At 44.5% G+C, this 16839-nt stretch overlaps 1 protein-coding gene across 3 annotated transcripts in view; it reads left to right on the plus strand.

Annotated features, from left to right (window-relative positions):
* Nucleotides 1-16839, plus strand: part of TBC1D8 (TBC1 domain family member 8) — a 90532-nt gene that overhangs the window by 21010 nt on the left and 52683 nt on the right. For 2 of the 3 annotated variants that reach the window (XM_039532682.1, XM_039532666.1), the window contains exons 2-3: nucleotides 3846-3995; nucleotides 12175-12180. In XM_039532682.1, the coding sequence (XP_039388616.1) occupies nucleotides 3846-3995; nucleotides 12175-12180 (156 nt within the window). The remainder of the gene's footprint in view (nucleotides 1-3845; nucleotides 3996-12174; nucleotides 12181-16839) is intronic. The other variant, XM_039532674.1, reaches the window with a different exon arrangement.

Genomic DNA, 16839 nt, shown 5'->3' on the forward strand with positions numbered 1-16839 from the left:
TATGGATAATTCACACCAAGTTAGAGAATTCTGCATTCCTGAGAGTTTGAATAAATATGTTTACATAGAAATCAGTGTTTTTCAGGTGACTTTACTGTAATTGGTCCTTTTCTAGATTGTAGCTGTGAGTTGTGGTAATAGCCATTTAGCCTTCACAACCTCCTAGTGCTAGAATATCTTTTTTAAATTTCATTTGCCATTTTGTTGCCCAATCACTTAGTTTTGTGAGATCTTTTGAAGTTCTTCACAATCTGCTTTGGTCTTAACTATCTTGAGTAGTTTAGTATTATCTGCAAACTTTGCCACCTCACTGTTAACCAGTACTCAAATTATAGGGTCATACATTGCAATTTGTGATATCTTCTTCTCTTTGAGGTTTCAGGTAAATACAGATTAAGCTCAAATGGTGGATCATACTTCTGCAATTTTATTTGATAACCAGAAAGGTATCACTTAAATTTTCTTCCCCTCCCCCCCCCCCAAAAAAGTATGCACAGCTGTGTTCACACAGAGTTGGGATTAACGTGAATAAGAAGACCTAATCATACAGTTATGTAGCATGCTGCGTCCAGGCTGATTAGATTACACTATGATCTTGGTAAAGCAAAGACACTGCCTATCTGTCACAGGATCTGAAAATAGTGCTTCAGTCTCCTGCTAGCTTGTACTTGGATTTATTTATTTATTTATTTAACTGGTGTGCATAAAATAATGTGAACTCTATAAAATGGATTTCATATTAGAAACTTTTATTGTAATTCTAATTTGGTTGTTCTTTCCATATAAGGTATAACTTTGCAGTGTTTGATTTTCACTATTTAGGTTCTGTAAAATGTACATGAAGATAAACATTTGAAATGTAACTAAACAAAAATTGTAGTTAAGATCCATGATCTACAGGAAGAGTGCAAATTTTGTTTTAGAGAGCTGTTTGTTTCCATAAGAATACAAGTTAAACACTTGCTTTGAAATCCCATGTCCAGGGAAAATGTTCATGTTATTGAGCACAAACTGCTTTTAAAGCAGAAAAGCAATTCCCATCCCACCCCCACACAAGCTTTGTCTGACGTCCACATTGGACTTGGACCTTCTCCTTGCATTTCAGCATTCTTTGTAATCTTGATAAAATCGTGAAAAGACTTGTGATGTTCATGAGATGATCTGTTTCTGGACTCTGAAGTCTAACTAGAAAACCTGTGGTGCAGTAAAAAATCAAGTGCATTTTATTTCCGGTGGCTTTATTCCCCCCCCGCCAAATGGTTTTGCATTGTTTGAAGCTGCAAAATTGAAATAGAGAGCTGGTCATATTATTGTTTAAAAGAATGCAATGAACTTGAAAAACATATTTACTTCTGAAATTTTTGTTCCATACATGGTATCAGGAAAGACCTATGATTACTATAATAAAGTTAGTAAAACATATTTTTCTTTTTTTCCCCCTAGTTTGTTTTATTTGATAGGTTTGTATGGATAGTAAGATTTGCCTTTCCCTGTAAAAGTCAATCAGTTCCTTCCTGGTTAAGAAGACCCTTAAACATCAACGGGGGGGGGGAGAGAAAGAGAGAGTGTGTGTGTGTAAAAAGGAGTGTTTTAAAGGGAGCTCTATCAGAAACTTAAAAAAAATCTAAAGAAAAAGTTGATTTTAAATTCAAATTGTCTCTTTTAGAAAGTTCTTTTGTTTGCATGCTTTTATTGGTTCATTCAGGGGGGAAGCACTGTGCAGTTGTTGTATGTTACAAGTATTAAGCGGAGTTCAGCATTTATAAGATAGAAAAAACACTTGGAAAGCAGTACCATTTGAATAAAAGCAGCAAAGAGTCCTGTGGCACCTTATAGACTAGTCTATAAGGTGCCACAGGACTCTTAGTCTGGATCTGTAAACGCAGCAAACACGGCTACCCCTCTGACATTTGAATAAGTAGCTTTCATCCTTTCTTTAATATTAAACTTTGTACTCAATCTTCACCAGGTTAATGTACAAGTTTTGGTTAACGTTGCATAGTTTTTATAGCACTCGCCGATTAATTATTGAAAGATCTATTTTTGGAGCTTGTTCAGTTAAATTTCAACCTATCCTATCAAAAATAGACGTGCTAAAGCATAGTAATGAGACTACCTCAGAAAGATTATTGATATGCTTTTACGTCAAACTAGGAAATTGTTTTAGCCTGCACTAAATACTTAATATTTTTTCTCTCTTGAAGAAACTAATCAAAATACAGGTGTGAAACGTGCACAAATTGCGTATTCTGCATCACTGATGCACCTTTGTTTTACTGCCCTGGAATCAGCTGCGGATATGAAAGATCAGAAATCTAGACAACATTCTTACTTGTGAAACTAGAAAGCGCCTTCCATCCTACCCAAATTAAAAATAGATTGGGGACTAATCTAAATCCCACATAAGTGTATGAGAGTCTTTCCATAGAAACTAATGGAAGTTCAGTCAGGCCCCTAATGCGTGATATTAATTATGAAAATACAAAACTAACTGAAGAGGGAGACTTCAGATATATATTCCAGTAAATCATCATTGGAGTTTGTGTATGAACCTGGCTCAGATCTATTTTTTAAAATATAATAATATATTCAAAGGATTCTTCTTAGTTTTGGCTTCTCAGTACTTTGTTTTTATAATATTTAAACTGTGGCTAACCTGGCTGATCTGGGGAGTGGGTGGTATTTATTATTTTCATTTATTTACTACTTGTGTTCATTTGGAAACTTGGTTCATTACAGTTAGTGAACATTATGGAACTGGTTAGCGGAAGTACAGAGTGAAAAGAGGAATTGGCTGCTGTGATCAGTCATTCAGGGACAGAAAAGGGAATTTAATTTGCACAAACTGAGAAACAAGATAAATACCCTTCATTTCCCATGTACTTACATGGCTTTATTGTATGGGTGCATTTCTTGTCTTCTCTAAAAATAACCATATTTCACAAGTCTGACCTTTTATCAGGATTTTCAGAAGTGCTTGGTCTAACTTTTGCTAATGATTTAAATGGGACCAAGGTGAGGCCTAAACTAAATGCTTTTAAAAATCCCTACTCATAGGTTTTTTATCAGGATGAAAAAATTAGTCTCTGGGCTGTTTCTTTCTTTGTTAATCACATAGTCTTCAATATTTTGAAACTTGCAGGTTAGACTGTGCTATACCGTTGCCCTATAGCTTCCTCTGATGACAGGATGCGGACTCATAGGGTGCTCCTAATTGTATTATTATTGTTGGCAAAATACAGAATTTTAAGACCATCTTACAGAATTAGAACCTTTTATGCGGCAACGGGGGAATGCACATTTTAAGTGCTCATCTTTTGTAGTTGGAGGAATTCTGATTTTTTTTTCAGATTGTTTTTTCTGTAATAATTGGAGAGGGTTTGTTACTTTCTTTGTGTTATGTTTTCACCTGCAAATTCATGACTCCAGTTCAAACAGATAGCAATAATATGCTAAGACTTGTTTTACTCAGGAGCCAATTATTATGGAATAGAATCTGAGACACAAGGCATTTGAGACTGTTCTAAATAATACATGTTTATGTATTCTAACCATAGCTTAGGTTTCAAAGCTTCTGTTAGCCATATGTCTATATGGCATAATAAACCAACTAGAAGCGTAAAAACTTGGTCTTCTGATTGGTCTGCCTGGCCCTCTAGTGTCTGGTGCATTTGAACACTTCCCCATTTTACAAGCCAATGTTAGAGAGCTTTGTTATAATTTTGTTCAGTGCTGAATTTGAGGGTCTTAAACGTGAATAGGTCTAATAGTGATAAACTGGTCTCAGTGAGAGTTGGTGCTGCTGTAATTAAAACATGTCATTCTCCTTTTGTTTGTGTGTTCAGGTCGTTTGGTGGGTGCCCTGGACGCAGTGCTAGATTCTAATGCACGTGTTGCTCCATTTCGAATTTTACTTCAAGTTCCGGGATCACCAGTTTACTCTGCCATAGCATGTGGTGAGTTATTGAATGGATCAGAAGTTTACTGGGCCATATGTAAGGGGACTGTTGCCCCCTTACTAACATTCAGTGGGGGTGTTTTGGCTGCTAGCTCCCAGCACTAAAAGGGGAGGGTTTGATGGCAAATCAGGACCCTGAGACTGACAGTCCCCAGGAACAATGGCAAGAGGCCAATGCTTCAGGTCAGCCTGATTGACAGGGCAGGCCGGCTAATCAGGGAGACAGAAGGCCAGTGTGGGTCCCGTCCTCCGTGTGTGAGCAGGAATGTGCCGGAGTCAGACAGAGTGGGGCCGAGCTAAGGAGGAAGCAGGGGCCCAAGCTGAGCTGGAGAACAGAGCCAGGCCAGATCCAGAGGGGCCAGAGCTGCAGCCAGAGAGCCAAAGGCACAGCCCAGGGAGAGCAGATCCTGTGCTGGGAGCGGAGCTGCAGCCAGAGAGCCAGAGGCACATCCCAGGGAGAGCAGATCCTGTGCTGGGAGCGAAGCTGCAGCCAGAGAGCCAGAGGCACAGCCCAGGGAGAGCAGATCCTGTGCTGGGAGCGGAGCTGGAGCCAGAGGCACAGCCCAGGGAGAGCAGACCCTGTGCTGGGAGCGGAGCTGCAGCCAGAGAGCCAGAGGCACAGCGCAGAGAGAGCAGACCCCGTGCTGGGAGCAGAGCTGCAGCCAGAGAGCCAGAGTGTGGTGAGCAACTGGGGCCAGCCAAGGGGGGGAACCTTGGTAAAGGGCCCAGCGCAGAAAGACACTCCAGCCAAGGGTCCATGCAGGCCAGGCTGGGAGGACCTTAACCTGCCGGGGGGCTGGCACTGGAAAGAAGGATCCCACCACCCAAAGCCCGGAGGTGTGTGGTCACCACCATTTCAAGTGTCCCACCCACAGCATCCCTGCAGCACAGCCAGGGCCTGAGAAGGAGGCCTGGGGCCTACAAGGAACAGACTGCAAAGTGCTTTGATGTCCAGAGACATTGTTTGTAATGTTCCTGCCACAGAGCAGGGTGATGTGTTTCCTGTAACCGTTCCCATTTATTCTTATTCTTTTCTTTAAATTGATTGTTAAGTAAACAACTTGTATTTGCTTTAAATTGTATGGAATAATCAGTGGGTCAGGAGGTGCCCAGTGCAGAGAGGGTAACCCGGAGTGGGGACACCTTAGCCCCTGTCCTAGGTGGCCACAACAGGGTTGGGGTTGAGCCCCAGGAATCCTGGGCCCAGTCTTGTTGGGGCTACGAACTCTGCCAAACAGGAGAGTCCTCAAGGGCAGGGAGGCCTCTGGGTAAAGGAAGTGGGAGCAAGGACTCAGATCCTTCGCTAGCCCACTTCACGGTGGTACTCAGAAGCCAGGAAAGTTCCAATCATTAGCGGGACCATTCACCCGGTTACATAATTGTCGTCACGAACAGGATCCTATCCACAGGGTCCACCCCATTGGTTTACTGCTTGAGTTCTAGTAGCACTGTCCAGGCCTGGTTGAGCACTCTACCATGGCTGGAATTGAAGAACTACGAACCCAGTTTGCTGAACTTCAGCGCAGATTATCAGACCAAGCGGAGGCATTACAACAAGCTAGAACTGAACAGAGAAGCCTTATCACTGGCTAAGGCAGTGATAGACCAACAGGCAGCAGAAGCTAAGAAACCCCTACTATTTATGTCCCACGGAGCGGAAGGTCACAGAGTTTGGTGGCTTCCGACAAGACCAGGAGACATTACGGTAGAAGAGTGGGTCAAGTCTGTGAAGGCAGCTTGTGCTAAGAGTACCTGTAGAAGACCATGTAGACTTCATAGAGGAACATCTCAAGGGCCAGGCCAAGGCCACAGTAAAGTTCATGGCAGTGGCAGACAAGAAAGATGTGGAAAAGGTATTTGAACTCCTCCTAGAAGTGTATGGAGACAAGGTGCCTATTGGAACCCGACTAAAGGAGTTCTTTGAGAGAAAGCAGGAGCCTGGTGAAACTATCCGGGCATATGCATATGACCTCCAGGAGAGAATGAGCAAAGTGGAGCGGCGAGACCCTCAACGAGTTCCAGACCCAGATACAGTTCTGAAAGAGCAGCTGGTGTTGGGGCTTCGTGATGACTCCTCCGACGTGAAATGAAAAGGAGGTTTAAGGAAGAGCCCAGTAAGAAGTTCTATGAACTCATGCAGGCTGCCATTATGTGGTCAGAAGAAGAGGAAGTTCCTGTGGCAGAGACAGCCAAGAGTAACCCCTGTACACGAAGTGGGGGCCTAGTGAATGCAGCTGCTGGGAAAAGCCCTGCCCCAAACACAGCTAACATTGGAAAGCTTAAGTGAAGCTGTCCAAAACTGGCGGTCCAACAGGGGAGATGCTGAAAGTAATGACTGAGGTGATGAAAGGGAAAACCCCACCAATATGCCAAGATATCCAAGGGCCCCAGGACCCCAAGAAGATCTCCACTGAAGGACGAGCTGGGCAGAGCTACACTTGCGAAAGGCCAGGACATACTAGCCGAGAATGTACAATGAGGAGACTGGAGTCCCAGGCACCTGAAATTCAAGAGGCACGGGAGCAAGCAGCCCACCGTCAGAAGGCCGAGTGGGGACTGAAGGGTTTCACGGCTGTCCCTAGAAAAGGGCAGCGTGGCAGCAGCGAGGAAAAGGACCATGATGATGTTAGTATATTCAACGACTTCTGTGGCCGAGCTTTCGGTGACTTCTGGACAGTGGAAATAACCATAGCAGGGGTGAGAACCCGCTGTTTGATAGACACTGGCTCAGAAGTCACCACTATTTCTGAATCATATTTCGAAACCACTTAAAAGAGAGAGATCTGACCATGCATAATAACCGATTTGTACAGCTAACGTCAGCTAATGGACTTGCCATCCCTGTGGTGGGGTGCCTTGAAGCTGATGTAGGGTACATGGGTCGAACAATCCCTGGGAAATGCATCTTTATTCTAAAGGACACAGCTTCAGAAAAGACTTTAATGGAGGACAGAGTACCAGGAATTCTTGGGATGAATATTATAAGAGAGCTGAAAGAATTACTGTTGATAGGAGAAGGAACCCAGGAGATGAACCGTCACGGGCAGCCCAGGAAGGACGCTACACTGAAGCGAGTACTAGCCCACGTGGAGAGACATGAACGTTTCCCGGGCCAACTGGACAAATTGGCTATGTTAGTGGCAGGGAGACAGAAGGTGGTTATACCTCCCTGGAGTGAGAAGATTATTGATGGACGCTGCCGGGTGCTGCGACTTTGACGGATACAGAGTGCTTGTCGAGCCAACACCTGGGGCCAGTCTCCTAATGGGCTCCTGGTTGCAAATGTACGGGCTAATGCCAGCAAAGGAAAAGTGCCAGTCAGGCTGTTAAACTCAAGTAAAAAGGCCATAAAGTTGTGCCCCCGAACCAGAGTGGCAGAGATACACCGACCTGAAGGAGTGGTACCCCCAGTGGGGGTGGCCTTGGAAGAAAATGGGGATGAGCTGCGGGTGACAAAAGTAAAAAAAGGCACACAGGTTATCACATCGCAAGTGGCACCCGATGGAGAGCTACCCATTCCAGTCCAAGTGGACCTCCAACAGCTAACCCCTACACAGGTTGGTCGCTTATGGCGCTACTGGAGAAACATCAAGAGGTCTTTTCCAGGGATGAGCGGGACTTCGGTTACACCACCACAGTGACACACCAAATAGCCACTGGAGATGCTGTCCCGATAAAACAGAGACACCGCGGATTTCACCACGAGTGTTCCAGGAGGTAAAAAAACACATCTTGGACCTAGTGACTCAAGGTGTCCTTAAAGAAAGCCACAGTCCGTGGGCATCACCTGCAGTGATTGTAATAAAAAAAGATGGTGGGGTGCGATTTTGCTGTGACTACAGGAAACTGAATGAGGTAACACACAAAGATGCCTACCCGCTACCCAGGGTGGAAGAGTCACTGGATGCATTAGGGAGTGCAAGAGTGTTTTCAACCCTCGATTTAACGTCTGGTTATTTCCAGGTTGCAGTGGAAGAACGAGACCAGGAAAAGACAGCAGTGACGACTCCCTTTGGGCTGTTTGAATGGACACGATGCCATTCGGCTTGTGTAATGCACCTGCTACGTTCCAGAGACTAATGGAGGGGGTTTTGGGAGACTATATCTTAGACACTTTGCTGATATACCTGGATGATATTATTGTGTTTTCCAAGGATTTTGAGAGTCATATGGAAAAATTGGACTTGGTTTTCACACGATTGAAGGAACACGGATTAAAGCTGAAGCCAAGCAAGTGCTGCCTCCTACGTGAAAAAGTCAAATTCTTGGGCCATGTGATTTCAAAGGAGGGAATCCAGGTAGATGAGGAGAAGACCAGGGCACTGGAAAATTGGCCGGTCCCCAAGAATGCCAAGCAAGTGCGGCAGGCTCTAGGTTTCATGAGCTATTACAGACGATGCTCCAAAGTTTGCACACGTTGCTGCACCGCTATATGGACTAGTGGGCCAACCCGCCCAAAGGAAGGGAAAGGACCAATGTTTTGTGTGGGATGATGCCTGTCAGACAGCTTTTGACAAATTAAGACATCAGCTTATGTCACCACCTGTACTTGCATATCCTGACTTTAGCCTGCCATTTATAGTGACAACTGATGGAAGCCTGCACGCCTAGGTGCGTGCTCAGCCAGAAGCAAGAGGGGCGTGTAATCGCATATGCAAGCCGAGGGCTGAGGAGGTCAGAAAGAAATGACAAAACTACAGTGCATTTAAACTAGAACTGTTGGCCTTGAAGTGGGCTATCACTGAAAAATTTAAGGATTATTTAGTGTACTCTAAATTCACGGTAATCTCAGACCACAATCCACTCCGATACCTGGCAACGGCTAATTTAGGTGCAATTGAGCACCGCTGGGTGGCCCAACTCGCTGAGTTCACTTTTGAAGTACAGTATAAACCTGGAAGGCAGAACATCAATGCTGACACCCTGTCTAGATTGCCTCTGGAGGAGGAATCAGAAGAGGGTGAGGACCTAGAGAAAGACTTCCTAGTCATCCCTGCAGATGTTGTGCGTACGTGTTTGTGGCTCGAGAATCCAAAGCCCGAGGATGAAGTGACGGTAGAGGATGCAGTACAAAATCAGGTAAAAGAGGAGAGCGCAATAATCTCGGGGTACTCATGGGAGGAGATTCAGACTCTGCAACGAGAAGGTGATGTTGGACCTGTCTTAGTGGCAGTCATGAGCCAAAGGAGGCCAGATCGGAGATTTGGGGCCAGATACCCCCAGTCTAAGAAGCTAGCCAGACAGTGGGAACGACTTAGATTACACCGTGGAGTGCTGTTCCGGGTAACATACCATCCCCGAGATGGTGAGGAAGTGTGGCAGTTAGTGGTGCCTGTGTCGCTCCGCCAAGTTTATGAAGCCAGGCATGATCATGGGGGACATTTCGGAGACAGGAGCACTCTGGAGGTGATGAGGAGAAACTATTACTGGCCCACAATGGGTAGCGACGTGCAAGCATGGATCCGTCAGTGTAAACGGTGTGCCTTAGCCAAAGATGTGTTTCCTCCCAACCGAGCCCCTTTGACCTGTACTAATGTGACTGCCCCAATGGAGGTCCTAGCAATGGATTACACACGGCTAGAGAGATCTTCAGAGGGTATGAGAACATACTGGTTCTCACGGACATGTTCACCCGATTCACTGTTGCAGTTCCAACTAGAAACCAGACAGCGCGGACAACGGCTGATGCCCTCATAAAACATTGGTTTGTGTACTATGGTTGTCCGCACGGTTACACTCGGATCAGGAGGAATTTTGAATCAGAAGTGATAGCTGAATTGTGTAAACTGTATGGCATAGCCAAAAGCCGAACAACACCCTATCACCCGCAAGGAAACGCTCAGTGAGAGATTTAACCGACACTGCACGATATGCTAAGAACACTCCCGCCGGAAAAGAAGCAAGCCTGGCAGGAACATCTCCCTGAGCTGGTGTTGGCCTATAACAGCCATGTCCATTCGTCAACAGGTTACGCTCCTTTTTATCTCATGTTTGGGAGGGATCCCAGGTTGCCATTGGATATTCTGGACAGAGAGGGCCCTGAGGAGGATGTGGTGACCAATTTGGATGACTGGGTCAAAGGTCACCATGACAGGCTGAAGATAGCCTGTGAAGTTGCTCTCAATACAACTAAAGACACTGCCCAAAGTAGGAAAAGGACTTATGATCGCAAGTCCAGTGGGGCTCTCATCAGGCCCGGTGACCGTGTACTAGTTCGTAACCATAGACACCGGGGGCGTAATAAAATACAGGACAAGTGGGAGTCAAAGCCCCACATTGTAGTTGCTCACACCAATCCCGAGCTACCAGTTTACACCATTCGGCCTGAACGCGGAGGTCCTGAGAGAGTAGTACACAGGGACCAGTTGAAACATTGCACTCTTAGTCCAGACAGGGACCATAGGAGGCGTAGATCAGTACACTCTGAGGAGGCTGAAACCAGTTGGGAAATGGTTCTAGTCCCACAAACCGAATACAGAGGGGGACAGAGTGGGGCAAACCCAAACCCTAACGAGAATGGCCAGATCCCTCAAACTGACCCAGTATTACCTGAGGATAGGGAAACAGAAAATATGGGTAACGAACCACCAGTTTTAAGGAGGTCCCAGAGGGCTAATAAAGGTGTACTTCCTGTTAGACTTAGAGATACTTATGTTATTGGTTCTATGTAGTGTGTTGATGAATATTGTTATGTATAGTATTAAGAAGTAGATGTGGAGTGTTAACTATGTTAAATGTTCTTTTAGTAATTGTTAATGGGTTTTTAATATAATATGATGTGGATATATGTTGTTTTTATGGGGCCCGGATGTACCGGTGTAACTATTGTGGCTGTGGCAGAATTTTAGCAGGGGGGAATGTAAGGGGACTGTTGCCCCCTTACTAACATTCAGTGGGGGTGTTTTGGCTGCTAGCTCCCAGCACTAAAAGGGGAGGGTTTGATGGCAAATCAGGACCCTGAGACTGACAGTCCCCAGGAACAATGGCAAGAGGCCAATGCTTCAGGTCAGCCTGATTGACAGGGCAGGCCGGCTAATCAGGGAGACAGAAGGCCAGTGTGGGTCCCGTCCTCCGTGTGTGAGCAGGAATGTGCCGGAGTCAGACAGAGTGGGGCCGAGCTAAGGAGGAAGCAGGGGCCCAAGCTGAGCTGGAGAACAGAGCCAGGCCAGATCCAGAGGGGCCAGAGCTGCAGCCAGAGAGCCAAAGGCACAGCCCAGGGAGAGCAGATCCTGTGCTGGGAGCGGAGCTGCAGCCAGAGAGCCAGAGGCACATCCCAGGGAGAGCAGATCCTGTGCTGGGAGCGAAGCTGCAGCCAGAGAGCCAGAGGCACAGCCCAGGGAGAGCAGATCCTGTGCTGGGAGCGGAGCTGGAGCCAGAGGCACAGCCCAGGGAGAGCAGACCCTGTGCTGGGAGCGGAGCTGCAGCCAGAGAGCCAGAGGCACAGCGCAGAGAGAGCAGACCCCGTGCTGGGAGCAGAGCTGCAGCCAGAGAGCCAGAGTGTGGTGAGCAACTGGGGCCAGCCAAGGGGGGGAACCTTGGTAAAAGGGCCCAGCGCAGAAAGACACTCCAGCCAAGGGTCCATGCAGGCCAGGCTGGGAGGGGGACCTTAACCTGCCGGGGGGCTGGCACTGGAAAGAAGGATCCCACCACCCAAAGCCCGGAGGTGTGTGGTCACCACCATTTCAAGTGTCCCACCCACAGCATCCCTGCAGCACAGCCAGGGCCTGAGAAGGAGGCCTGGGGCCTACAAGGAACAGACTGCAAAGTGCTTTGATGTCCAGAGACATTGTTTGTAATGTTCCCTGCCACAGAGCAGGGTGATGTGTTTCCCTGTAACCGTTCCCATTTATTCTTATTCTTTTCTTTAAATTGATTGTTAAGTAAACAACTTGTATTTGCTTTAAATTGTATGGAATAATCAGTGGGTCAGGGAGGTGCCCAGTGCAGAGAGGGTACCCCGGAGTGGGGACACCTTAGCCCCTGTCCTAGGTGGCCACAACAGGGTTGGGGGTTGAGCCCCCCAGGAATCCTGGGCCCAGTCTTGTTGGGGCTACGAGAACTCTGCCAAACAGGAGAGTCCTCAAGGGCAGGGAGGCCTCTGGGTAAAGGAAGTGGGAGCAAGGACTCAGATCCTTTCGCTAGCCCACTTCACCGGGGTACACAGAAGCCAGGAAAGTTCCCCACAATAGCGGGACCATTCCCCCGCTTACACATAGCTGCTGGTGAGTTACATACCAATTAAAAAAAAATCCCCAAAGCTAAATTCTGAGCATGCTCAGTATCTGCATGTCCAAGAAGCTGAAGGTAACCAAAATTAGTAACCTCGTGTGTGTAAAGGCTACTGGCTGTGACTTGTTTAATAACCAAAATACTTATTGGTTATAATTCAAGGTATTCATAACATAAGGGAACGTTTTCTTCTGTTAAGCAAGAAAAAAAAAATTCTGGCTGTTCTTGCCTCCCTGTTTTTCTGTCTGTTGCAAAATGTGGTCATTCCATCCATTCACATATTTATCATTTCAGATAGTAGCCTGTGCAGGCCACTTGCAGCAGGAAGCTTTTTGTTCTGGTCTTTCATCAACACATGTGTATCAGCAGTTAATTTTTACCTGCAGTTTATTTAAAAAAAAAAGTCTCCCAGCTCCTCTGATCACAATAAAATCTCATGAAACAGAGGATTTAAAAAATATTAAATGTTTTAAAATAATAAATGTTTTAAAGTATCATAGTGCTAGGTGACCCTATGGTGAAGAACAGTGCACTCTGAAGACTTGAGAGTTTGCCAGTCTTTAAACTAATTCTTAATGCAGTGTTTCCCATACTTTTCAAAGCCGAACACCCCTTTAGAAAAATAAACCAGTTGTAAATCATAGCAACCTCGCTATGTGGTGTTTAAAGCCTACCGATTTTAATGTATGCATTTTTATACACTTCCTGTGCTCTCCTGGCTAGTCCTTCATTCTTCCTTCTGTTTTGGAAAATGCTGGTGTAGATCTTTATAACGTATTTCCTCTCCTTTTTTTCACGGGTTGAGCCGTGAAATAGTTAACAGTGTTGACATATAAAATATCACTGGTGATGTTAGATTTAGGATTCATTGAAATTAGTGGGGCAGTTCACACATTAGAGTTGTTGTTTATGGCTTACTGAAAACTCTGGTAGATGTATTTTCATCAGCTGCACACATTTCACATTTTGAAGATGCATGCGTGTGTGCTCTCCCTTGTACCCCCTTGAGGAAGTGCTCCATGCATTGGAAAACACTGCCCTGTGGATGACTGTCTGTACCTCAAAACCACTATATGATTTTTAGTGTATTTTGAAGATACGAAACAGGAGCGAAGGGTAGTAGGTCAGGATTGATGTGCATTGTTACATTTGTGTTGGGAAGCTTGCAGAGAGTCTGTTCTCCATGTTATTTTTGGCTGTGGTTAGGTGATACCGTTTCCTCATTTTCATAATTGCTGTTCACTTGGTACTCTTTTTTTTATTTGGAAGGTAAGAACACACCGCTAAAGAGAGAATGTTTTGTGAAGAGAATACTTCATGCTCTTAAATATTGCTCTTGTGACGAAGAAAATGAGCTTGGCATTTTAAAATTAAAATCAGTGTTCATCTCAAAGAATGCTTAGATCCCTTGCTCAGTAGCATGTAGGTAATATTCCTCTCTGGGGTTGATCATTACTCTACTCTATGCAGATTTCTTCACTCTGCTAGGGCAGCTGTTGTTTTTCACTTCAAGGAGAACCACTTGTTTGACTGGAATGGTTAAGATTTTTTTGTAGGTTATGGAAGTTTTAGAAAAGCCTTTAACAAATAACTCTTTAAGATCTTGAATTGCCATCCTTCCCCAAATGGATTTCCAAGATGTATTGTTGTAAGTAACAGTTAATTTTTCCAAGAAGATAATTCTGGTTGTGTACATCAGTATTGCATTAATCTATACTATGTGGATTCAGCAGCAGAGGGGGAGCTAACCAGTTTATTGAATTGAATGCAGTGTATATGATCGCCTGCCTTGTGGGCAGGTGGTGTATGTGTGCATTCAGTGCAAGCAGCTCATGGCTATCCGAGACCAAGTACTGTCTCTTGACAGCAGAAAGACAGAGCTGGAGGAGCTTAGGGAGACAGAGATGTACATAGACAAGACTTTCCAGGACACAGTAGAGCGATCCCACTCCCAATCTGATGGCCTTTATGGTGTTGCGGAGAATGAAAGTCTCCGGGAAGGAGAACATCAAGTTGAAGTGGAGAGAAACTGTCACATAGTTGGGACCCTCCTTGCAGATGATGCCATGGTATCCTCTCGCACTAAGGATCCCCCTCCAAGGGAGATGACTTATTAGGAACAGACAGGTAATAGTATTGGGGGATTTGATTATTAGAAATATAGGTAGTTGTGTGTGTGATGCCTGGGAGAACGCCATGGTGAATTGCCTGCCGAGTGCGAAGGTTGTGGATCTCTCAAGACATCTAGATAGACTTATGTGTAGTGCTGAGGAGGAGCTGCAGGTGCTGGTACGTGTAGGTACCAGTGACATAGGGATAAGAGAGAGGTCCTGAAGGCCAAATTTAGGCTGCTGCGTAAAGGATTTAAGTCCAGAATCTCCATGGTAGCATTCTCTGAAATGCTTCCAGTTCCATGTTCAGGACAATTAGACAAGCAAAACTGCAGGGTCTCAGTACATGGATGAGATGATGGTGTAAGGATGAGGTTTTAGGTTTATTAGGAACTGGAGATCCTTTTGGAAAGGGAGAAGCCTATACAGAAAGGATGGGCTCCATCTAAACTAAAACGGAACGGGATTGCTGTCATGTAAAATTAAAAGAGTTGTAGAGGAGTTTTTAAACTAAGAGCAGGGGGACAGTCGACAGATGCAGAGGAGCACATACATCCTTTAGGGGAGGATCTATTAACAGGGATTCTCTCTGTCCTAGTAAAGAGGAGCGGGTAGAAGTTGATAAAGTACAAGTAGGAGCTGAAGAAAAACAGTCAAACGAAAGAGTCCCATTCAGTTATATCACATGAAGGCAGACAGCTAAATATTGACAATTTTTATAAGTACTTCTATACAAATGATAGAAGTCTAAATACACAGATGAGTGAACTTGAGTGCCTGATATTAAATGAGGATATTGATATAATAGGCATCAAAGAAACTTGGTGGAATGATGATAATCAATGGGACACAGTAGTACTAGGATACAAAATACATAGGAATGATAGAATAGGTCACGCTGGTGGGAGAATGGCACTAGATGTGAAAGAAAGCAGAGTCAAATAAGATGAAAATCTGAAATGAATCGAACTGTACCAAAGAATCTCTATGGATGGAAATTCCATGCTTGAACAAGAAGAATATAGCAGTAGGAATATGGTACCGACCACCAAACCAGGGGGGTGATGGTGATTGTGAAATGTTCAGGGAGATTAGAGAGGCTACAAACAAAGAAAACCCAGTAATGGGAGATTTCAACTAATCCCATATTGACTGGGTACATGTCATCTTAGGACGGAATCCAGAGATAAAATTTCTAGACACCATTAATGACTGGTTCATGGAGAAGCTAGTCCTGGAACCCACAAGGGGAGAGGCAATTCTCGATTTAGTCCTAAGTGGAGCACAGGATCTGGTCCAAGAGGTGAATATAGCTGAACTGCTTGGTAAGAGTGACCATAATGTAATTAAATTTAACATCTTTGTGTGAGGGGAAAATACCACAGTAGCATTTAACTTGAAAAAGGGGAACTACACAAAAATGACGACGCTAGTTAAATGGAAATTAAAAGGTATAGTGACAAGAGTGAAATGCTGGCAAGCTGCATGAACACTTTTAAAAGCACCATAATAGTGGCTCAAATTAAATGTATACCCCAAATAAAAAAATAATTAGAGGACCAAAAAAATTCCACCATGGCTCAACAGAATAAAAGAGGTGGTTAGAGGCAAAAAGACATCCTTTAAAAATTGGAAGTCAGATCCTAGTGAGGAAAATAGAAAGGAGCATAAATTCTGGTAAGTCTAGTGCAAAAAATAGAATGAGGCAGGCCAAAAAAGTATTTGAAGAGCAAACTAGCAAAAAAGGCAAAAACTAACACCAATTTTTTTTTAAATGACATCAGAAGCAGGAAGTCTGCCAGTCAGTCAGTGGGGCTAAAGGAGTAATTAAGGAAGACAAGGCTGTTGCAGAGAAGCTAAATTAATTCTTTGCATTGGTTTTTACTATTATTATCAGACACACAGTTGAACACGATTTGTTGGGGAAGAGTCAACACGGCTTTTGTAAAAGGAAATCACGCCTCACCAATCTATTAGAATTCTTTGAGGGGGTCAGCAAACGTTGACAAGGGTAGTTTAATTGATATAGTGTATTTGGACTTTCAAAAAGCTTTTGACAAGGTTCTCACCAAAGGCTCTTAAGCAAAGTAAGGAGTTTTGGGATATGAGGGAAGGTTCTCTCATGGATCAGTAACTGGTTAAAAGACAGGAAAAAAGAGTAGGAATAAATGGTCAGTTTTCAGAATGGAGAGAGATAAATAGCAGGGTCCTCCAAGGATCTGAACTGGGACCAGTGCTATTCAGCATATTCATAAGTGATCTAGAAAAAGGGGTTAACGGTGAGGTGGTAAAGTTTGCAGATGATACACAATTACTCGTGATAATTACATCCAAAGCTGACTTGGAAGAGTTACAAAGGGATTTCACAGAACTGGATGACTGGTCCAGAAAATGGCAGATGGGGAAATTTAATGTTGATAAATGCTAAGTAATGCACATTGGAAAACATAATCCTAACTATACTTATTAAATGATGGGGTTTAAATTAGCTGTTACCACTCAAGAAGGATCTGGGAGTCATTGTGGATGGATAATTCTCTG

The sequence above is a fragment of the Mauremys reevesii genome, linkage group 1 (genome assembly GCF_016161935.1).
Source record: "Mauremys reevesii isolate NIE-2019 linkage group 1, ASM1616193v1, whole genome shotgun sequence".
Taxonomy (NCBI): Eukaryota; Metazoa; Chordata; order Testudines; family Geoemydidae; genus Mauremys; species Mauremys reevesii.